Genomic DNA, 24,793 nt, shown 5'->3' with positions numbered 1-24,793 from the left:
GGAGTTTCCATGTTTTCCCTGTGCATGCCTGTGCTCTCTCTGGGTACCCTCATTTCCTGCCACTGTCCAAAGATCTGACTGGCTAATTGAGCTCTTCAATTTGCCCTTAGCTATGAGTGTGTGCATTGTTGGTCCTGCTGGAGAACAACGCCAGGGGTGAGGCCTGCAATGCAGAAAAAAATGTGTCTAAAATCAAGATAAAAATGTTAAATCTGAGGGAAAAGATGCTTAAAACAAGTGAAATGATCTGTCCATGCAGCAAGATAGTTTCACAAGACACGATTTCTTGATTTTAAAATTATAGTGTGAAGTTGAACACTTAAAATGAAAAAAGTACTCTTATAACAAGATAATTGTCTAACACTTGGTAAGAACTAACTCATTTGCAGTGTTTTTTTTAATGTTTGTTAGAAACCTGGATCTTGGCTTTTCAATTCAATTCAGTTTTATTTTATTTATATAGGACCAATTCATGAAACGTGTCATATCAAGGCACTTTCCAAAGTTAAATTCAATCAGGTTGTACATACGTCAGATATAAATCTGCCATTTAAAACGTATCTGGAGTATTGAAGTGAGGACCACAGATGCATCACGTTACAACTCTCTACATCTGAAGGTGTATTTATGCAGACTTGCTTCTTTCACAGTCAGAAAGGATTATGTGTTTCTTCTACATATTTAATTTTCTTGGCAACTTGTTTAATTAAGTTGACTAAACTTTGTGATAGAAACACATATTTGAGCGCATTTGCACCAAAATCAGCTCATTTAAATTCCCTACGTCAAATTTAAACGTGTTTTAAATATAATTTAATATTATAATATACTCATCCTGTGCATGTAAACACAGCCTTAAATCTGATTTCTCTGATCAGCAGGAAATTCCTGTAAAAAGTTTGTTGGAAGGATGAACTTGGTTTCAGACTCTTCTGGTTTGCAATGCATTTTGGGAACTCCCTGCATGTGTTTTTAATGGTGAAAACTTCTCTGCAGGTTTCAGGGAGTCATTGTTCAACATTTGACATATCGCATGAGTAGAAAGCTGCAGCGTGTCTGATATCGACCGTGCACAAAGAGCTGACTGTGCATTCACTGGCCTCTTATTCTACTTAGCCTGCTTAGGTTATTATATTAGTTGCAGAGCTCGAGATAAGTGAAGACAGATTATGGATTTATTTAGTCTGAAGCTATAAGGTGGAATGCTACACATATAGGCTGCCTCTCTGTTCATTTTCTCTTCTGCTTTACCTGTTTTTATGTTTTAAACCTGGAACCAAGTAACACATTTCCTGACACAGACTGAGGGTTTTTAGACTCTGGATCAACAGGTCTTCTGGGATACAATGCCAACTGGGACAGGGGTTTTAAATAAAGATTCATGTAAATCTGACATCACATGATTGAGCCCACTGGGAACATGGCCAGCAGCTACACAATGAGGCATTTTATTTTCAGATCTCGGTTTCCTGTTGGTGATTTGAACAAAGATTCCAGCTGCTTATGAATTGGCCTCAGCTTTTAAAGCTCCGCGGGCGCTAACGGTGCTGCGTTTTTACAAACTTGCAACAGAGGTTCAAATAATCTACCGCCTGATCTACCAGAACCGGTAACATTTCAGAGTGTTTCTTCGAAACCTTACACTGTGCATGAAAGGCTTGGGCTGGTTACAGATGTTTAGGCATGCTAAGATTTCAAAAAGTCATGATTTCTACCGGAACACAGTTTAAAGACCATTGAAAAAAAGTTGAGCAGTAAGATTTATTGTTTTACCCTAAGTAGAGATATACTGAGCAAAAGGTTTATACACGGCTGTCCAATCTATGACTTTAAAGGTCTGTAAATGAACGCACAGTCACCTTAGGAGACGGTTTAAATAGCAACTAAATGTAAAATATTAATTTAATTAGATTTTCCTCTCAAAATGCCTGCACTTGAACATCTTTTGGAAAGTTAATAAAATTTTGTTAAAAAAAAAAATTAAAACGTGGATCTCCTTGTTATTATCACAAAACTGTTGAGCAATGAGAGCTGACAATATTAAGACCTCTTCATAGCAAGGTGAAGTATTATTTAGATTTAAAGAGACAGCACCAAAACGAGTTGCTCTCAGAAGCACCCCAGAACAAAGGGGAAAACAATGGAGCGTGGGGGTGAATTAATGATAAATTCCAACCAAAGCATTTTCGTTTCACTTTATACAGACCACAACTGGCTTATTTAAATGTGAAAATGAAGGACTAAAAAACATGATGTGTTCCCTTTAACTGAAATGAGAGGAGGCAAAGTGAGTGATCTTCCTCTCGGAGGAAGCATTTGGGTTGATTTCAGCCTTGCTTTGAGTTAGCCTAAATATGAGCTGTTGCCTGAAGGCTCAGCAGAAGTCCATCAGAATAATTCAGGACAATAAATCGTTGTGACCCCAATAAGAGACGCTCTGTTTGGCTGCAATGGAAGGCAGCGAGCGGCACCAAACTCCTTGAAAATGAATAAACAGACTCGGAGATGGTGGGTTGCTTATGAGTACCAGTATTCTGCAGCTCTCTCAACCTTAAATGTATTCTGTCATGCATGCAGATAGTACTCCTTACAACATTATGCAGAAAGCCAAAACGTGTGTCTCTGTCCTCAGGTAGCAGTTCTCCACTCTGGGCCACGGTTTCTTCTTTACAACCCAAATATGAAGCAGTCGAGGCAGATCAGCGTTCACACTGAGCCTGGTTCTGGTTCTGCTGGAGGTTCTCCTCCCTGTTAAAGGGGAGTTTTCCTCTCCACTGTCGCTTCATGCATGCTCAGTATGAGGGATTGCTGCAAAGCCATCAACAATGCAGACGACTGTCCACTGTGGCTCTACGCTCTTTCAGGAGGAGTGAATGCTGCTTGGAGAGACTTGATGCAACCTGCTGGGTTTCCTTAGAGAGGAAACTTTCTCACCAACCTGGAGGATCTGATGAAGTCTGACTTTGGAAAGAGCCTTGAGATGACGTGTATCATGAATTGCGCTATATGAATAAAATTTAATTGAATTGAAAGTTACATGGTAAGACGAGGCTTCATGCTACCGTACCACCTTATCTAACTCTAAGCAGTCTGACCTTCACCCACTGCTTTGACTCACAGCCCAGGACTCCAGTGACCCGTGGCCTATTTTAGATACTGCGCTTGAAAATAGAATAATTAACATACTCATCACTGTGTACCGAATTGCATTACGGTTGAACTGGTCAAATGTTTAAAGCTTTTGACCTTGAGCTTAAAGAATCAAGCCAGCTGTGAAGTTCTGACTTCAGCCACAGGCCACTGCTTGTGGTTATCACCCAAACTCCTAAAAAAGACTTTGCATCATAATCCACTCATGCTGTGGTTACACCTTTTGCTTTTGCACCTGCCAGATTTTTTTTTTCCTTCCACTAAACTTTTTAATTAGTGGATACAGCATTGTGCAAACCATCAGCTTCTTTTTAATATTTCTTTTACATGTCAGTGACTGTCTGCTGGACAAGCCGACCAAGACAAACCTCATAGAAATCCTTTAATAGACCCTCGGTATCAGTGCAGCTTTATTATTATTATTATTATTATAATTATTATTATTCAGCCTGGTCTTCTGGTACAGTTCTGCCCTTGCTTGCTCAGGTGGGCGTTTATTTTTTCCCTTTTCTCTGAACATAGACAGTGAGCGGTACCTTCTGCCCTGTTATTATGCTTTCCCACCAACATAGAAACAGAAACGGCAGCAGTTATGAAACAAAGCAATCATTAATCCTTTGATGTTCATTTTGGCTGTTTTTCTGTGCTTTATTATGTTTAAAAAGTAAGAATCAAACAGTTGAACCGACAACTCTTTCAGCATCTGAACATCGGACTCAAAAACCAGGAGTTTGTCAGGTACTTCTGAGCGCAGGAGGTCAACCCTGTACAACTAAACAAGTAAACTGACCAAAAAAAAGCATTTTTTTGAGTACATTTTGGCTTCAATTTCAACTATTTATTATTGTTTGAACATTTCTTCTAGGTTGGGGCACAAAATGCCCTAATTAAGGATGTGTTGTGCATCCATGAGCAAGAAAAGGAAATTCCTTCAATTGTTTTTCTAAACCATGAAGTTCCTGCTGTCTGAAAGCCGTTACATGAAAACTGCTTCAAGGACATATTTTTCTGTTGAACAGCTGTGCGTGCTCCAGTTCCCATGCCGTGAAGTGTTATCATGCCTTCAGCTTTATCAGGACGCAGCATGTGAGAGCTAGCGGGACTTCATGTTTTTTTTATCAGTCGGTGGAAGTAGACAGTAGAAAGAACCCGACCAAATCCGGGTTCCTTGTTTCTGACCTCCTGAGGCTGCTAATGGCTTCAAATGATCAGTCATGTTGCAGGAGGAAATTACTTTAAAGATAATACCATTGAATTGCAGTTTGTCAGCACGCTTCTGCCACATGCATACACTAATAATGCTAGAATGAATCCTGTGACTGATGCTTACGCTTAGAAAAGCAGAAATGGTCCCTTATGAGAAGAAATACTCAGTATTTTCCAACTCAACATCTTAAATTAGGGGTGTTCAAAGTGCGGTGCGAGGGCTGTTTACGGCACTTGGAATGACTTTGGCTACGTTCACACTGCAGGTCTTAATGCTCAATTCCGATTTTTTTGTGAAATCGGATCATTTTTTTGCGTGGTCGTTCACATTTCCAAATATATGCGACTTGTATGTGATCTCCTGTGTGAACTTAATGCGTTCAACCTGAGTGTCCCGCATGCGCACTTGAGGACGCGATGACGTCACACCTAGCAAGCGTCCTCAGTGTTTGCAGAAGTAAACATGGATTATAATGCTGGCGCGCATTTTGCGGTCATTAATTTATTTTCTAACCGGAGCTTTCCCTCCGTTGACTGTTCTTCTCATTGTTGTCCGCTATGGGTGTTGTCTCTCTTCCCACTTCTGCATAGCAGGATGCAGAGTAGTGACGTTTGTCGAGTATCGGTGACGTACAGGTCGGATAAATGCGACCCGGCCGTACAGACACAGGTCGCATTTGAAAAGATCAGATACGTATCGGATTCAGGACCATATATCCAAGTGTCCTGGGTCGCATTTGAAAAAATCCGATCTGTGTTGTTCAGACTGTCATAAAAAGATCAGATACAGGTAGCATATGGGCAAAAAAATCGGAATAGGGTCCCTTCAGGCTGCAATGTGAACGTAGCCTTTGTGTGGCCTTCCCGACCATTGCTCAAGAGCGATACAAAGTTGGCCCGCCTGCACAGGTGGTTGATGGAGATTACACATTTTTAGGTCAAGAATTTACAAATTAAAATCCTCTTGATTAGGTACAACACAAAGTATTTACCTTTTATTGACTTTTGTTTTTGCTTTCACTCAAATTTAGTTCTAAATAGGATCACAAACACTCAGCAGCAGACCTGTGGCCATGTATCCATTAAAGAGTGACCCATATCTAGTCCTTGTTGCCCTGACTTGTTTCTTTTTTTTTCTGATCAAAAAGAGAAAAAAAACACCCAAAGCACATTTGAAACCATATTACTTTCTCATTATAAGACGATTGAGCAAAACACTTTTTTAATTTACTATAGAAAAAAAAAAAAACACAGAGCCTTTGACTACTTGAAAACTATGATTAATATATTGTGAGTTGAAGATGTTTTGAGTGAGAAGCAATTTAAACTTTAAATTACGTCGTTTTGTGTTTATTGTAGGTACATTCATATATTGTTACGTAACATGGCGTTTGCATTTGCACTGGGAATATTTCTGGATGTGTTAATTCTGATACTTTTCCGGTGGAAAATTGGTGTCTGAAAAAACTCAAATTAAAATGATGGCACACTGGTGAGTAAAACTGAGTAAACAGCATTTTATTTCTTTATTTTTTAGGAAATTGTCTTTGTTAGATGTTGGAAGAGTTTTCTTTTGTACTTTAACGGTTTAGCTCACAGGAAAATCGTTCCGCTGTTGTCTCTGGCAGCAAGAACATTTAGTCTCAGGAACGTCCTCAGAGGTAAAAACAACAAACAAAACAAAAACCAGAGAGCCATTTCACACGAGTCTTCATGGAGTTTGATGTTGGGAATGCAAACTGGTTGGGAAGTGGCGAGCAGACAGCGCTGTGTCAGCAGGGTGCCTTGAAAACACCGTCAACATTTGATTGTCTCTGCCCTCTTTCCATCTCATGCCGGCTCGCCGTGGCCTCAGTGCTGTCCGTCTCTACAAAGGCAGCGCCGCATGGCTCCTCGCTCAGCATTTACCCGCACTGTTGTGTAGGGAAAAAAAGTGCTGCTTCAGGCCCGCATGTCATAAATAAACCCAACGAGCAACTGGCAAACAGCCAGCGAGACATTAGCCGATTGAAAGCTTACAAGCTTTTAGCTTGTTGAAGGACTTTTACGTATGCAAACACGTAGCGATTTAGAAATGATCCCTTACATTTATGATCAGCTCAGTCTTACGTAGGTTCTCTCTGATTTACTGCTGGCATCCGTCTCTTTTATCGCTTTCTGAGTGTGACTGCTTCGCGTCCCGCTCGGTTCTGCCTCATGTAATCCATGTTGTGGACGTCCAGAATGCAGCTGAAGGATTTTTTTTTATAATGGTTGCGCAAACACCCAATGAGGCTGTATTTACCATCGTTTAAAGCCACGCTGATGCAACACGGCAGCAAGAACAGCGCGCCTTTAATCATTTTAGGGAACAGGAATGCACCGATTAATTGGACCGGGTAATCAGATTCTGCAGATTTTCCGTAGCATCCTCTAGCGCCGCATGTTGTTGGACAGAAAGTGTTTGATGGATAAAAAAACGCAAACATCGCTGTTCATTTTAGCTGTGAGGAGTATAAAAGAAATAACAACAAAAGTTATTTTTATCAATGTGTGCTGCTCAATAACAAACAACCATGGGGCAAAGAAGTTTTTATGTCAGTCGTTACCGTCGTGTGAAAAAAGTAAGTACACCCATGGCATCGCTACATGAGTAAGGCAAGCAGCACCCAGGTGTTACAAATCAAAACACAGGAGTGAAGTGGTGTGAGTTAACGCAATGCTAAAAAGTATAAGGGCATCAGGAATTACATGGGAGAGGCAGCTGCTGCTGCTAATCGATCTGGGAAAGTTAGGCTACAACCAGGGTGACCGTGGCTTGATGGGTTGAGTAGTTGTCTGGCAATAAGAAGGTTGTGGGTTCGACTCCAGCTTCCCCTTGCCACATGTCAATGTGCCCCTGGGCAAGGCACTTAACCCCAAATTGCCTACCGAGCTGGGTCTCGGTGTATAAATGTGTGTGCGTTAGTGAGAGCGACTGGGTGAATGTGGCTATAGTGTACAGCGCTTTGGGTGGTCAGCATGACTGAAAAAGCGCTATATAAGTTCAGTCCATTTACCATTTAACCAGAAGAGGAAGCCTTGACAATCTTCCCATGAGTGAACGTCTCAGCACATTTAAGCCCACTCTAAAGTGTTGCAGGATTAGAAAGTTCAAGACCTCCATCTCAGACTTTTTAGGTCAGCTGAACATAAAATAAACATTTTGGTTTATTTGTTGGTTCCTCAGAGGAGGAGTAGAACTAAAAGCGAACACCGGGGCTCCATCCCAACACCTTTAATAATGGCTACTAGCTCCTGGTCTTTGACCTTTCATATGGTCAACAGTCCAAACTCTGCCGTGGGGAGGAAAGGAGCTTTGGACTGCTGTGCCGAATTCGAACTCTGACGTCATTAAGTGACAGAAATGCACATGGATGATGCGAATCCAATCCAGACCTACATCCTTCCAAGAAAGAACTACAAACTGCGCGCTCTGGTCTCTCCGGTTATTTCCGTTGATTTCCATGAGGGGGCTCTGCAGATACTTCATGTCACGCAAAGGATTGTGGGATACCTTGAGGCTTCTTAGCGCTGGTAAGGGACGTTGCGAGGTTCCAAGGCAAAACTAGCTGCAATAGGGAGCATTCAGGCTACTTTTCCTACCTCCTTCATTACTGACTGCACTATTCGGACATCGCTTATCATGACGCAGTTCCGTTTTGGCTAAAGGGTCCTTACTCTATAAGGGTATTTGGATTTAGCCCATGATTTCTCAGGGCCTTATGCAAAACTTACAATTTTTCCATAGATATGAAACAAAGTAATTGTTTAGATGTCACTGTTTCTATGACACACTGGAAATTTGCAGATTTTAATCAGAGACGCACCATCAAATCAGCTAGTTTGTGTCTTTAACAATATAATGCTTGTTTACAAGGTTCATCTGGGGAATTTCCCCAATTTTCCAGAATACCAACACAGTTTTGTATCAGCTATAAATAAAAAAAAATCTGTTCTGCTCACACTGTCTGGAAAAACAGCCGCCTTTTTGTTTTGTTCCTTCTTCTGCTCATGATCTCAGCTGTCGTTTTCTGTATCTGCTGTGTCTCTGGGGACCGCTCTCTGACTGGGAGTATTAATGTCGCTGTTGGCACACCCAGCCAGCGAGGTCATGGTGCAGAGACATCTGCAGCGGGTCAATTAGGCCAAAATTAGGTTTGCAAAGTTGCATCTTGATGAAACATGAGATATTTGGAATGTCATTTGAACAAATGAGACTTAAGTAGTTTGACCATGACACCATTTCTCATGAAAACACAGCATTTTAGCTCAAGTACCTGATAAAAAGTGTAAACTACGTTGATGGAGGGATGATTTGGTTAGTTCTGCAACCAGAGGAGTTGGACACCTTGCGGCCATTGAGCGAACCATGAATTCCTCTGAATACCAAAGTATTCTAGGGTCAAATATGAATCCATTTGTGCAACAACTGAACCTTGGCCCAAACTGGGACATCACCAGGACAGTCGTCCAAAATCTAGCAGCAAATCAAAAACCAGAAGGAAGACAGAAAAAGAAAGGAATCAACGTGTTGCAGTGGCCCAGTCAAAGTCCAGACCCTACCCTGACTGAAATACAGCGCAGAGCGGCGTGGAAACAAATCTCTGCAATAAACCGAAGAAGCGTTGGAAAGAAAAGTGTCAAAAAAACACTGTAAGAAACTGAGTACCACAACTGTGTGGCCCCACACCCCAAAGACCTAAACAGCTACAGGCTAGGACAAATTTAAAAAGTGACACCGAAATAAAATCCCAGGTATGACTAAGCGCTGATATTTGGGAACATTAAGGCTTCTTATGCAGCTACAACGGAGAAAGAACCAGATGTTTACATCTTTCAGTAGCAATAAGGTAGGCCTAGAGTAGCTCGCTCTGCACTGAACTAAATTTCTCACCAGAAACCACATCAACATCCAGCTGAATGTAAACATGACAGATACTGAAGAACGACCAGCTACCTGCAGCGTCCAATCAGGACGGACCGTAAAAAGGCAGAGGAATCTCATTTGATGGGAGGGGATTATCCCAACAGCTGCACATGCTGCATTCAGGCACAGCTGGGACACTGGGCTGTTGAACCATCAAAACAACTACAACATTATTTCATTCTTCATTCATTCTTCTTATTAAATATGGTCACACTCTAGTTAAAAAAAATCCCAAACATAACTTTGATTTCTATTGCTTGATGTCTATTGTTTTATAATCTGTCTATCCAGGCATTGGCTATGCTCACTTATTCTACTTTATTACCTGGAAGACAAATCCAACCAAAAATCTCGAGTCAGTTCTACACTTTTTTACATTTTTGAACTTTCAGAACATAATAGAAACAAATTAACTTATACAATTTAATTTTTTATTGCATAACAAAGGGTGGGAAAAACATCCTGTGTATCATTACAGTCCTAGTTGTAAGTCTTTATGGAAGCAGATTAATAAACAGTTTTTTTTTGTTTTATTTTGGAAAATAAGATTGCCTAACAGTGTTTCTCACTGTATCTGTGAGTTGTTTTGGTTTTAACGGGCTGCACTGCGGTGCGGTTGTTTTCACTGTTGCTTGGGGTCTGCAAACATGGAGTTCCCATATCCTCTCCATGCATGCAAGGGTTCACTCCCTCTGTCCCAGCTTCCTGCTACAGCGTGATTGGTTAATTGCACGCTCTAAATTAACTTGGAAGTGAGTATGTGCGTGATTTTCTCTCTTCTGTGTCCGTGTGATGTACTGCTGACCTGTCCAGTGTGTCCCCCCCACCTCCTGTCAGTGGCTGCTGGAGACAGACACCCCCTCCCATGTGTCCCTGCAGGATCACATGGGAGGGATCCTGCAGGATAATGTTTATTATGTTCATCCATGAATATAAAGAAATAATATATGAAGATTTCTTAAACAAATGCAATCTGTGCATCTTCTTAAAAGAAATTTTTATGACATATTGGAACGTGGCAGCATTTTAACCATTAAATGAAAATGCAAACCTTCAAACTTGGTGCAATCTGCTGGGTTTCCTTACATAGGAAGCTCAACTGATCTGCGTGATTTGATTGAATAGAGATGACGTGTTCTGAATTGGCGATATATAAACAAAATAAATAAAAATTGGAATTGAATTGAAATTGTGTGAACAGAACCCAGTGTAGGAATGAAGGATGCATAGTTTTCTGCCTGCTTACTGCCAGCAGCTGGTTTCTGCAGCTTCGAAACATGACTCACAGCGCCGCACTGTCTTAAACCAGATCCGACCAGATCCGACTGCTTGGCTGAATCTACCTGTTGTATAACAGGAAGCATGTTAAAAGTACACTTTGTAACTTCAGCAGAAGGGGATGCAGCGATGAGGATGATATATTTATGTGTTTGAGTAGGAGATTATAGTTTTGATGCAAGGCTGCCAGGAGTTATATCAGACACGTTTAACCTCTAGAGCTTATGGTTCTGGGTCAGAGGAGTCAGAAAAAAGCCTCAAATGTCTCTGAAATGCATCAGAGAGTGTTAAATTAAATGCTAAAAATATTTTTTTCTCCGCAGAAGTGGGAAAAAAAGAGGACAACAGGAGAATGCTGGTTGGATAATGTTTAAATTAGTAAGTTAATGCATCTGCTATCAGCCTCGTTTGGTTTATATAATATCCAATATAATCATTCCAGATTAATGGCAAGGTTTCAACTTTAGCACACTGAATTGACTGAACTGTACTGCATTGTTTGATAACCAGGATCAATTTGAGGCTATGGAGGACCGAGACTGACAGAATTATAAATAAAAAGCAGAAATTGCCTAATAAATAAACCAATTTTAAGATATAACAATTACTTTACAAAACAAGTAATTTTTTTATGTATCAATGTGTCTTTGTTTAAAATATCCCATATATTTACCTTACCACATTTAATACTATCATTGACCTTCGCATTTTTTCTGATTTTATTTCCAACAGTAATTAAAGCATTACATTTTACTCTTTTTATGTTTTTCTATTACTGTTACTTAAGGATGCATTTATGTCTCTTTCACTTCTCCCTTGAATTTTCTTTACTTGTTTTTCCCCACAAGCCTTTTTATTTCCATGTATTCTTTTTACATGTTTCTGTCTCCCTTTTTTTAACGTTGCCTTGTGCATTTTTGTCTCATTATGCAAATATGGTGGGGGTTCCTTCGTTGTGTCAGCTCCTCTCTCATTGGTCAATCAGGAGGAAGGTGCAGATCTGTTCCCACCATAATGATACTTCATTTCAGGCACAATCCATCTGAACATGGATCCTGCACCTTTCTAAAATACGAGACATTTTAAACAAAGACGTATTAATATAAAATTATTTTATTTTTATTTTTTTTTTATTAATCCGTTTATTTATCAGGCCATTTATATATTTCTGCTTTTATTTTTAATTCTGTCAGTTTTGGTCCTCCGTAGTACCGACTAGTTTAAAGAAACCCATTCAGCCAAGCAGGATAATCAAATATGAAGACAGAAATGCACCAGAAACGTATTCATGGTTACAGAAATCTTCGGTGTGTTTACAGATAGTCACCTAAATATTAGAGACAATGTATGTATATATATATATATATATATATATATATATATATATATATATATATATATATATATATATATATATATATATATATATATATATATATATATTAACTTCATTCAATAAAGGTGATATGACATTTCCGATATTTCAATATACATTACAGTCTATGATTACAGCATTTGTTATCACTGACGTTCTTTTATGTAGTTTTTTGTTTTATTTTTTAAAGCAAATACTTATAAAATGTTATATTGGAGGAGTTGTTTTAAACATGGCAAAATAATTGTCATAGGTTTATACAGGCACCTGTTGTGGCCATTCTTGTCAGTCTTTCTTTTCTTTCTCTGCTTTTATTTTTGTTTATGTCGATATCGTAATTCTATTGTATCGTCTGAAATTAAGAAATATATTGTGATATAAGTTTTGGCCATATCGTCCAGCCGTAGTAGATGAAATCCATATTATTGGCAATTTGTACTCCCAATAATTTTTTTTTTTATCAAATCATTGTAGTTGTATTTTCAGTTAGCTATCAATGCATAATTAAAAGGTAAACATGAACATGATGTTAATGAGCTGGTTTTTGAGGTTCCCAGCGAGTAGTTACTGGTTCCAGTGTAGGTCTGGAAACCACATCCTCTTGGTTGACCCCTAATCAGGTCAGGCTCCAGTCTTTCGATTGTGGCTCCAGTTGACCTGATTAGAGCTGAAGCGAGATGATTAGGCTGCTCACACATTTAGTCATAAATTACTCCGTCGTGTACGTTTCTGAGTGAGGCTGGACTGCAGCAGGGCCTCAGGCTGCAGCGCGGAGGCGTTACTGCAGGAACCAGACTCCCATCATGCCTTCTGGCTGGAAGCAGCGTGGAGCTGTGATGGATGGGGACGATGAGGCTGAACATCAGTTGGTTTTTATACCATTAGAAGCTGTTTCCTCCATCAGCAGAAACGCTGCTGCCTCAACATCAGCAGGCTGGTGTCCACCACTCCATCTCTGTCTGCGTCTGCTTCCCGTCTCTTCGTCTCATGCTTTACTCTCTTCCGTGTTCTTTCTACGCTACCACACAGTTATTGTTATAAAGACAACTTAGCATAAAAAGTGATTAAAAGCAGAGAAAATACAGAAAACATGAAAAGGTAATAAGGTGTGAATCCAAGACAAACGAGGATCAGGTGGAGCTTTTCTTCTCTTTTATTCTAAGAAAAATGTGTTTGTTTTTACTCTGGGCCGACCAGTTATCGGCTGGCTGAGGTTCAGAAATGTTTGCATGTGTTTTTATTATTTCCTCATTTCTAAATGTTTATATTAACCTTAATATGAGACCCGACCCTGACTGACTTACAGCGCAGAGCGGCGTTGAAACAAATCTCTGCAATAAACCGAAGAAGTATAATAATTACAGCTAATTTTTGCTGTGTTGAAGGTCCTGCATGTTTAAAATGAAGAATATTGGATACAATCTTTAATTTCTGGTGCTGTTAGATTTAATTTTCTCAGAAATTCTTGCTTTATCAAAGGAATAAGTTGTTAAACATCAAATATTTCCAGCAACTTTAAAAGCAGCAGCACTAACCCAGTATTTGAATAAGGACACAATTACAGAATCGCTGCATGATTAAGAGGCAGTTTCATTTTTATCGGATTTTATTTGGTTCAAAATGGATTCTCCGTTCCCGTCTAAGATGAAGGTCCAGCAGGAAAAGCAGTTTTATTTTGAATATGTATTGATAAGGAATTGCATCTCCTGTCTGGAGTATTTATCTCGCTCCCTGTCTGTCCCGCCTCATGCCTCAGCAGCACAGGATCAGCAGCCTGGTTATCATTTGTCCCGTCCTGATGGTCGGCATGGTGTTGCGTAACACGGCCGGAGGCCAGTGCAGGGTTTTCCCTCCTCTCCCCCCTCATGTGGGATTATCCCTGGTGCTGCTGAATCCCTTTGGGAAGGCCGAGCTGCTGGTGCAGGCCTCATGATTTATCGTCCTGGTTGTCTCTGTCAGGTGATGTAAAAAATCAAGAACAGTGATGGAGGAGCAGGAAACTGTCTGTTTGTGGTGCTGTTGGAATTTCTGGAATATTTCTGACGGTTTTAAGTCGAAGGCTTAGAGCTTTTATTTATTAATGCTTGTTGGATAAATTAAATAATCTTCAGATACTTTTACACAACATTCCCTCACTAATCGCTCCTTTTGGTGGAAAAATAAAACGTAAACGTGCTGCTCCTCTGTCTCCCTTTTATCTATTTTATAAAGTTCATATCTGAAGTCAGAGTATTTTAATATAAGAAGGTCATTAAATGCTTTATATGCAAAAGGTAAATCATGTGGTTTCTGTCTGCTGTTTTGGAACATCTGGGGACTTTTGAAAGCACCATTTTATCTTTCTAATAAGGATTAAGTATATGTCAACTTATTTAATTTACCTATAATATTTCTATTGTAGTCATTATTTGTATGTATAAAAATTCGAGAGTTGTATTTTGCTCACTTAATGATTTATTTATTTTATCACCCTTTTAAATAGGAAAAGACTCTGAGATCAAAGAAGCCTTTTGCCAGAGCGTCCAGTTTTAAAACATTTTAGATCTACCAACTAAAACTTGAAAGAGAATACATCAAGACTTAAAGTCACTTAAAGGTCTGAAAGGAGATCATAGAAATTTAGTACAAGTACCTGCAAGTTTTAAGAAGAGATTAAAATGCTGTAGATTCAAGAGTTTTAAAGTTTATTTAATTTTCTTGTTGAAAATCCCTAAATGAAGACACCTAGAGAGCCACTTGGTTGTTTCTGTCCTCAGCTCTGATTTGATCCAACTCTTCTCCGTTGTGGCATCTTGTTTTGATGCGGGACGCTGCAGCTGCCTGTTGGTCTGAGCGTAGAGAGAGACCGAGTTCACAGGGAGACGCTGCTTTTATTTTAAATCCACCTGTCTGCTTTTTCTCCAAAGTTACTGATACATAAAAATTAAAACGAGGTTTGACTGTAAGCTTTTGTAATGATGCATAACATAAAGAAAAATAACACCCGTTTTTGAAGAAAGCATAAACACCGTCATATTAAATTCAATTTAAATGAGTCAGATTTGTGTTTTGGGACGATAGGAATTTGTGAATAATATGACTACAAAGTTACATTTTGGCTCAAGCAGAAAGCAAAATAAAAAAAAAAAATTCTAACTTTAATGCTCTTTTGGTAAAATCTTATACAATTTAAATGAGTTAATGCATTTCTTTGGCACAAAAGAACAAATGAACAAAAAAAAAAGTTTTTTGTTGTGTTCGCCTCTCGCTTTGTCCTCACACCATTAAAACCTAAAGAACAAATATTACAAAGTTTTGCAGGTTTACAGCTGCTTCTGTATTGACAGTGTATGTAAATATCTGGTTGTAAAAATAAGTAGTTAAATGTAAAACTTGAATATCCCTTCAGCTCCACAGCTGGAAAAGGTTTGTGAACCACCACCCCTCCGGTGTACTGATCACCTGTCCAGGTGATAAATGGTGCGCAGCCTCCCTGTCTGTAGCTGTGTTAGCCCCGCCCACAGAGCAACAGCATCTTGAAATAAATGCTAATTTTAACATACAGTGGTTTAAAATTTTAATCAATGAGTTAATTTTAATTTAAGCGTGAAATTAAGAAACTGCTGACACGATTAAATTATAGTGGATTTATTTGTATAATCTATCAATTTCAATTAACTGATCACATATGTAAATGAGTATTTAACTGCTTATTTATATAATTGTGGAAATGTTTGGCCATTGATAGAGTGGTGCCGAAAGAATACACTAAACTTTTCTATCTTAAAGTAAAGATTGTAAATTTAATAGGTGAACAGATACCTGCCAGCTGTGAGTTTAATTCCACTTTTTTAAAAGAACCAATGAGATCCACTCAGTTGTGCGAAAAAGAAAAGCTTTTATGACAGAAATGCAAAAGTAATCAAGAAAAATCTACAAAAGACTTGACATTTAGAAACAAAAACACTTATTGGAAGTAGAACATCATCAGTGACATGAACCCAGTGCTCCCAGTGAGCTCTCTGGGCTCTAAAACTCAGCTAAGCCTCAGTCTGGTTCCGTGCCTGGCCCGGCTTTGAGCTCTCAGTCACGCCATGGCATTTTTTGGGGTTTTCTTTCAACTCCAGCCAGGGATTTAACCGCATTAATTCCCTCTAATTGGAGAAATCTTCACCCTCAGCCTCTACCAGGGTCCTTATTGCCAAGTCATATGATCCGCAACACAAGACAGGCACACATGGCCCTTTTGTGCACGGCTCTTATTGTTCAAATAGTCGCGGTGTGGGTTGTTGCACAAATCCTGGAAATTAGCAGATATCACAGAGTTCATAAACACTTTGCTATCAAAGCTGATTCATAGGGGCTCTTAGAGGAATAAAATTTAAGGTTTTCACACATAAGACGCAGAAAGTGTAAAGGAACGATGTCCTTTTCTCACTGTGACGCAACTATCTTTAAATAGTAGTTTGTGCATGACAAACGGTTTTAATCGTCTACACCAGTGGGTAAAAATATCTTTAACACGTGGTAGGAGAAAGCAGAAAAACTGGTGGAAACAAGAACCAAGTTAATTGATTAAACCATTTACAAAGCTAAAACAATATGTATTGATGCCTCCTAGTGGTGATGAAATGCAATAACTGTACTTTTTTTGTAATTTTTCTTCTGTTTCCAGCCATCATGTATGTGATGGGAGCCCTGGGCCCGGCGGCTGGTTACCTCCTGGGAGGAGTCCTCATTGGATTTTACGTCGACCCAAAGACTGCAGTCAACATCGACCAAAACGACCCCCGCTTCATCGGCAACTGGTGAGACGGATCAGCCGCTTTGCTGTGGATGCAGATGGATAATGAGTTTGTGTAATGAAGGAGGTTTCTGTGTGACGTGTTCTAAAAGGTTTTCTGTCCCTTTTAATGCTTTGAACGTGCTTTTATCAGCATTTATGTTGATGCAAGCGATGCGTTTTACAGGCCTTGAGATTTATTTCAACCCAGTTTAGATCTTTATTTTATTTCAGTTAAGCATAACTGATGCATCCCAACATATAAATGATACAATAACAATTAGAAAATATTCTTTTTCATGACATAATTCAAGCGGCGTGTAGAAGCTGGAGTTCTGGACAGACAAAATAGAGGCCCCAATTATCTGGCTGTCCTAGGGTCCCTTCTCAGTGGAAGGTGCTTAAAATGAAACAAATTCAGCTTAATGTGACAACAGAAATGTATGAATCAATCAAAGTTGAAATCTTTTAAATGTAAATTAGTTTTGATAAAGCTGCGGACTTAATTTAATCTTCTCCTAATAATTGCATCATAGAGCTAAATAAAACTGGGTGCCAAGTTCTTCTTTTTAGGGTAAATCTTAAAATAAATCTGCAGCAATTCATTTCTTTGGAAATCTACAAAGAAAAATGTAGCAGGAATGTAGAAATAATCTATAAAACTCCTCTAATTGCTTTGCTTTATCAGCTTCACGCGTGGATAAGTTGAATCAAAGCCAAGTTCCTTGTTTGTTCCCCTGAATCGGTCCATACCTTTAATTCTGGTATGTATCCAAAACACCAATTTTTTTATTTTTCTCTGTTATGACATGTGATTATGAGACGTATCACAGCCGTCTAAGCATTTGCTGCAGCTTTTGATTATTCGAATGTCCAGACCTCTTGGTGATGCCACCGCCTATCAGCTGTAGAACCAGGGAGTCAGCATCCTGAGCTGAAATGTTTTTCAGCTCAGAGGTCCTAACAGGTAGTGACACCGTAATTCTCCTAATATCCATTCAGCAGAGCGGCTTCGTTGCTAACCAAAGCCATACTTACATATTTTAACAGATTTTTGAGCGCATTGTACACCATAAAATCGGCCAGTAAGCACAATTTTAATCATATATGAGGCGCACCATCAATTTTTGAGAAGATTTAAGGATTTTAAGTGCGCCTTGTTTTCTGGAAAATACGGTAATAACTTTCTGTGTCTTGTGTGCCTAAGGTGGAGCGGGTTCCTGCTGTGCGCCGTGGCCATGCTGCTGGTCATATTCCCCATGTTCACCTTCCCCAAGAAGCTTCCTCCTCGACACAAGAAGAAGAAGAGGAGGAAAAAGCTGAGTCTGGACGACATGTCCAGCGACGACGACGTGCTCAAGGAGAAGAGCAACAACAGCAAGCATCAGTCGGTCACCTCGTCCATGGGCTTCGGCAAGGACATCCAAGGTACCGACCACCTGCCAACTCCTCTCTACTTCTTTTAAATCTTCATTTAAGAGCAAATAAATAAATAAAACTCTGCGGAGGAATATTTGAAGCAGACTAGACGCACAGAAGATGTGCAGCGATGGAGCAAATGCTCCATCTTTGTCAGTTTGACCCGCAGAGTGAAAAGGTGCAGAAAACCTGTGAAGAATCACTGTAATGTTCTTTTTTTTATTTTATTTTTTTATTTATTTTTTTCCCAGTGTCCTGTCTAGCAATGTGGCAATAGGAATTGATGTCTCAATGCCAGATAGAGCTCGACAGATTTTGCTTATACAAGTGGAGCAAACAGCTTTCGCCATAGTGCTCCGCTTGATTTATGCTTGTAAATAGATTTATTGTGATTCCTGCAGGGAGAATTTCAATTTATATGGACACTACAATGGGAGAGTAAAGGAAGAACAAGAAGTGAGAGAGAAAAAAAAAGAGTGAGGTGAGAGAAAGAAGAGATAAAAGGGAGAGAATGATAAAACGTCCTCTGTCTGCTCCATCACCTGGAAAGAGACGAAAAAAGAACAGCACAACCAACAGACATAAAGCAACAGATACACTCGAATAACACCTAGATGCCATTGCTAAATCATATATATTATTATTTAAGCTGACATGTGTAATGTGATACCTGAAAAAAGAAAGTGAAAGAACACAAATAAATAAATAAATTATAAGCTTACTGTATATAAGTGAACATTTAATACCTGGGACCCAGCACCTGTGGGAGTTTGTGAGAGTGCGCTAGTTTAGGTGAAAATTATCCAGAAGGAAATAGCTTGATAGTGATTGCGGAGAACCAACTGTAATGTTCTGCTGTAACAAGCTGCAGATCAATGTGACGGGATTCACTGCTGTGAAGCGAAGAAGTAGTTTCTAACCTGGGCACAGTTTCAGATTTAGTTCCTGAAACAACTTTGTTTTTAAGGTAAAAAGTGGCCTTTGTTGCTGCTTGCACGTAAAAGCTGCTTCAGAACAAGTTGAGAACAAACAGGCAGTTTTATTCTGATAAACTGAGAGGGATACCATGATTAAATCTGTATCTGCAGATGTTTCACAGCTGTCCTCCTCGCAGGAGATTAACGGTCCTCCGCCGACGTTTTCACGGTGAAGTCAGATGTCAGCGCCTCTTCTCCTAATTGTCTTCCAGACCTTCCCAAAGCTGCGGTGAGGATCCTCAGCAACGTGACCTTCCTCTTCGTCAGCCTGTCCTACACGGCAGAGAGCGCCATCGTCACCGCTTTCATCACCTTCATCCCCAAGTTCATCGAGTCCCAGTTCGGGATCCCGGCGTCCAACGCCAGCATCTACACCGGTGAGCTGCGGGGCGTTCGTCGCGTCAAGCCTTAACTGCGGCAGGATTTTCAGTCTCGTGAGGACAGCGATATTCCTCCTTATTCATCGATTCTCAGACGCAGACAGGCAGGACACCTCCCTCGTCTTCTCGGTTCAGTCAGCGGTGAATTTATCTGGGAGCGGCGCTGCAGAGACATTCAGGGCTGCAAGCCAACATTAATAATAAAGAAACTGCTGTTCTCCAAATGAAGCCGGGCTCCGAGGAGGCTGAGCCGGCTCGCTTATAGGGCTACGCTCCAAATAAGGCCCACTCACAGCCACGGCCTTGCCCTACATACACAAGAGCACACACATGCATGAAGAACAGGCATGCGTTTTTATGCAGATTATGAGCTTTAAACTCAGTTTATCTGTGTGATTAGAAGTAAAGGAGTAAGGGTAGTTGATCATGTGGCCTAATAACTCACTTCTCTGACCACTGAGGTGGAGAAAAACCAACAGACTGAAACAGATGGTTTTGGACAACATGTTAATAAAACATGTCGACCGGCAGACTCAGAAATCTGACCAGTGTTCCTGGTTCTGCTGCTGAAATAAAGGATTAAATGCAGACCTCACTAAGAGGAGCTAGATGGAGATTCCTTTAAACCTTTAAAGGGTCATCTGACCCAAAATGGGACCACAGGATGAAGCTTTTTGAAAAACAATACCACTATTACATTGTTTTAAACCATTAATCTTGAAATATATAAATGCAAAGGTCTCTAATTAGGTTGTACCTCAACTATAATTGGTGCATGCTAGAATTAGGCTTGAATCAATATTTGTACAGTGGTACCTTGACTTATGAGTGTCCCAAATAAGTTTTTCAAGATAGGAGTCGTCTCTTTTTCTTTTTTTCTTTTTTGCTATGACCCGAGAGCTAAAATGCAGATCATGCGTCAGCTTCAGACTTCCCACCAATAGGTGGCGCCACGGTGAGCGCTGCAACAAAGCAGCTACAGATGCTGCAGGTGATGCGGAGGCAGTTATCTCTGCAAAAGATATAAAGGAAATGTTGGGAATTTGGGGAAAAACTTTCAGGCTTTATTCAAAAGAAATCTATAAAAAGTTAAAGTTGCAAATAAATGCACAGCAGTGCTGTTTAAGGATGATTTCCCAACACATTACAGAGACATTATGGAAAGGAGGGATGAAACAGATTAAATTTGACAGGTTTGTAGTTGAAAACCGCTGCAGATGAAAGGGAGGAAAGTTTGTTGCAAAGGGGGAAAAATTCCTGATCAGTTATTCAGTTCAGGGACCCGGGTGGCAGCATTTGGGAATCGAACCAGGGAACTTGTAGCGTCTTGCTCACCACTTCTTCCCCAGAGTGTAAAGCAGAGGTTCTCAAACTTTTCGTAGCCAGAGACCCCTTAGCAGCGGTAAAATTTTTCCAAGGATCCCTTTAGATTCCTCATGTTGATGGTATTTTTTAATCAACCTTTTGTTCTGTTAAATACATTAGGAATTATGCATGTTTTTGTCATACTTTCTAATTTTAGCTGATTTTGGCTTTTGGTGAAGACTTAGACTTAGACTTAAGAAGTGAATAGAGTTAAATATTTGTCCATTGTGTTGCTGAACCCCTTCCTCAGCAGAGCCTCCTCAGGCCCGACAAAATGTGTTTCACGGCCCCCCAACCCGTGGTTGGAGGACCCCTGGGGGTCCGGGGACCCCAGCTTGAGGGCCGCTGGTATAAAGAACACAAACCTTTTACAATGATGGGAAAAGTATGTTTTTTTTAATAAAACCAGCCTCACTGAATTATTTCTGACGCCTCACAACAATTTAAAAGTTTGCGAAACATTTATACAGTAAATATTTTGAATATTTTTTGGTTATACTGATCGGCAGCCACTATTACGCTTATGCCTGCCACAATTAAATCTAAATTTAGAAATTTACTTTAACATTGACAGTTACAGGTTTGAAGAGAAGAGGAAGCAGCTTGACTGTAGAGCTCATAAAGCTCTTTTTTTGTGTGTGACGTGAAAAAGTGAAGCATTTTATCTTCGCTTCACTGTATCTTCCAGCTAATGGCTTCCATCTGAATCACTTACGGGCAGCTGGGAATTTCTTTTCACCAGTTTGTTTAAATATCTGTTAAATCCAGGCAAGGCTCGGAGAGGTTTGGGTTTTTGGAATAAAAATGGAGAGCGTCACTTTTTAAAAGCGCTCCTTATTTGTTTTGGAAACAGCTCGCGTCTCAGCGTTAATCACTAGCCTCCCTTTTCTTAGCTGGAGCCTTCTGTGGAGTTAATAAACGCTATTAAGTTGAAGGTCCATGAAATATTCAGATCACGCCCGACTGAGGGGCTCTTTCTCTGTGAAGTCACGCCTTGGGAGGCTTCTGTTATCCCAGATCCTTAAGTGTTCGGTTGCGTAACCGTCTCGCCTGGACCAGGAGTGTGCTGTGAAGTCGTGATTTAATCTGCCACTCACACATTTTGATTTCCGCTTCAGACCCTTCAGAGAGTAGAATCAAACCCAGGGAGATTGTCGACTAGAGTCAAACGGTTCCATAATCCTCATATTTATTGTCTAAACCTCCATGATCTTTAACAACCATCGGTAAAAACTTATATACTTAAATAAACCTTTAACTGTAGTATTTAAACCAAGCCTTGCTGGAGCACATTTACTCAGTGAGGATATAAATCTATTCTCTGTTATCGGGGCCCTTTCTGTTCATACGACCTCTTTCAGTCTCTTCCGCCAACATTTCATGAGGCTGAAGCTCTGGATCCTGTTCCTGTAGAAGGACCCGCTGACGACCCGTTTTCAGTTCACTGGCAGATAACACCAGATTTTTACGTAAAACGTCCCAGTATCTCTGCACTCACGATGACATCCAGTCTAACGACGGCAGAGCAACAGGCCCACAGCATCACAGCTCCTACACCGTGGCCAATGTGGGAGAATTACTTAACTATTAACCTTATAAAAAAGAAAGAAAGACTCAGAGAAAATGGCGTTCCTTTGTCTTAACAACGAGAATTCGTCTTTATTATGCCTAGAAACGTACAAACGGGTTTCCGGAGCGAATTCTGACATTCAAATACAATGGTCGTCGTTATAAAGGAACATAATGTGTGTGCGTTAAACACAAGTGTCTGTGTGTCTCCATTGGTGTGTGTGCGTTACACGCTATTGACGTCAATTGGCAACAGGGCTTAAATTCTGGGAAGTGTTTATCACTAAAAGTACAACAACAGAGCGATTAATTCCGCTACTTGACATATTTTGAAACAGATGTTTAAACAGATGTTTCCTCTTTCTCCCATCGGCGAGAGCCAGGGAAAAAGGTCAAAATGACCCGAACTCCCATAAATCCTCCCTTGGCACGTTACAGCGTGACATATCTAGAAGACCTCTTCATTGAAAATCTGACTCCACACTGATCAAGTCTAGCTGTGATAATAACAAACATGTAAAAAAAAGTCTAATTTCTTACACAACCAATGGATAACATACTAATGTAATCATGGTGTCTACACAAGTGCTGATATAAAATGTCATGTAATAAGTGCAGATTACAATCAACAACATATTTCCAATAATAGAGGAGAGAGAGAGACAGAGAGACAGAGAGAGAGTCAGAGAGAGAGACAGAGAGACATTGAGAGAGTCACGTATGCAAAACAGTCATTGCTTTTGCAATAACATCTTTCCAATTTAGATATGAAAGTGAAAAAACCCCGATAATTATCATTTATTTATGTGTCATTCTCGGGGAAAAAGTCTTTCATGGACCTCTTATACCTCTGAGCATCCGCCGTTATCATCGGTCACCTGACCGACGGCATCAATTGGAAGTCAGCCATGCTACTCGCAATGACATCCAGCACTTGTCATTTAAAAGAGTACATAAGCATGATACAATAACAAAACATCATAATACAAACAACAAACAACATATGTAAATGATCTTGCTAATAATATTGATACGCAGGATTAAAAAACGAAATGGATGTTAGAATCTAATGTTATGATAGTATAAACTAAACTAACCGGCCGCCTGTGCTACCTTATCTATCAAAGCTTCATTATATTGTATTTTGTTTATTTATTTATTGAGTAACTTAAACAAGGTTAATAGGGTTAGTCATCTTCAGTTTGTGTGCTTGGCTTGAATGAGTTCCTGGACACGTAGCAAAACAAAAAGAGTTCATTCCGATCACGGGGCTCCTTTCCATGTGGCATGAGTCTGTAGCACACGCATGAGTCCATGGATGTGTCCAGGCGGCCGGGGATCAGCCCTTCGGATGGCTGCTGCCTGATGTCATCCATCTATACATTGTCCCCACAATCCACCTTTTCAAAACAGGCACAACACAACACACAATTAAAAAGAATACAATCAGCGTTATCACCAAAATTATTCCTGTTTTTGCAGCCATTGCTCCCCATTCTCCTAAAATTTCTTCCAGACTTTTCCACGACCAGTTGTTTCTTCCAGCATTCTCTTTTACTTCTTCTCTAAGTTTCATAAGTTTAGCCATTATTACCCTAAACGAACCTTTAGGAGCTGTGTTCATGGGAATATATGTACAGCACTCATTGCCAAACATATGACATACACCTCCCTTGCTGGCTAGAAGCCAATCTAAAGCTTGCCTGTTTTGTATTGCCATTCTACTTGTTTCATGTAATTGGTCTCCTAGTGCCATAAATCCTTCCACCGTGAAATTTATCATCCTCTGCTGATTATAATAAATGTAATTTATCCATTCAACATTTTTATTAATAGTAATCTGAGGCAAAATAGACTCAAAACCTGCTTTAACTTCATGTTGTGCTTTAAATTCATCTGGAATTCCTCTTGGTTGACCAATAAGATTTAAATAAACTTTTTCATTTAATCCGTAATCTCCTAGACTCTGACGAGACCTAGTTTTACCTGTTTCAATTTGAACTAATTCTTTTACCCCTTCATACACTAAGGTTATCGGTACTTTCATTCGTACTAATGCACAAAGTCCTATCCACTTCAGTGGTAAAGTGTTCATTAGCATGTCATCACCACACATCCAGTAACTGTCTGCCACTGGATACGTTTGATCTCCTAAAAAGAAAAGTTTGGGAAAAGTCATAGTTATATTTTTACAGTCCTCTTCTACAAATTCTGGGTTTTCAACCCAAACGGGCTTTGTAGCAAACACTGGTGTTACATTTGCATGCTTAAACCAAGATAACACCCAGGTTACATTACATTTCACAGTGGTGTTTCCTACATTAATTCCTTCATTGTCCTCAAAACCTCCACTAACGAAACATT

General features: G+C 39.8%; 1 protein-coding gene across 1 annotated transcript in view; it reads left to right on the top strand.

Moving 5' to 3' along the window:
• Positions 1 to 24,793, top strand: part of LOC105918432 (solute carrier organic anion transporter family member 5A1) — a 47,676-nt gene that overhangs the window by 7,576 nt on the left and 15,307 nt on the right. The window contains exons 2-4 of the mRNA XM_012853512.3: positions 16,612 to 16,744; positions 17,927 to 18,147; positions 19,328 to 19,492. Coding sequence (XP_012708966.2) covers positions 16,612 to 16,744; positions 17,927 to 18,147; positions 19,328 to 19,492 — 519 coding nt within the window. The remainder of the gene's footprint in view (positions 1 to 16,611; positions 16,745 to 17,926; positions 18,148 to 19,327; positions 19,493 to 24,793) is intronic.

The sequence above is a fragment of the Fundulus heteroclitus genome, unplaced genomic scaffold (genome assembly GCF_011125445.2).
Source record: "Fundulus heteroclitus isolate FHET01 unplaced genomic scaffold, MU-UCD_Fhet_4.1 scaffold_42, whole genome shotgun sequence".
Classification (NCBI taxonomy): Eukaryota; Metazoa; Chordata; class Actinopteri; order Cyprinodontiformes; family Fundulidae; genus Fundulus; species Fundulus heteroclitus.
This window is presented reverse-complemented; position numbering and strand designations above follow the sequence as displayed.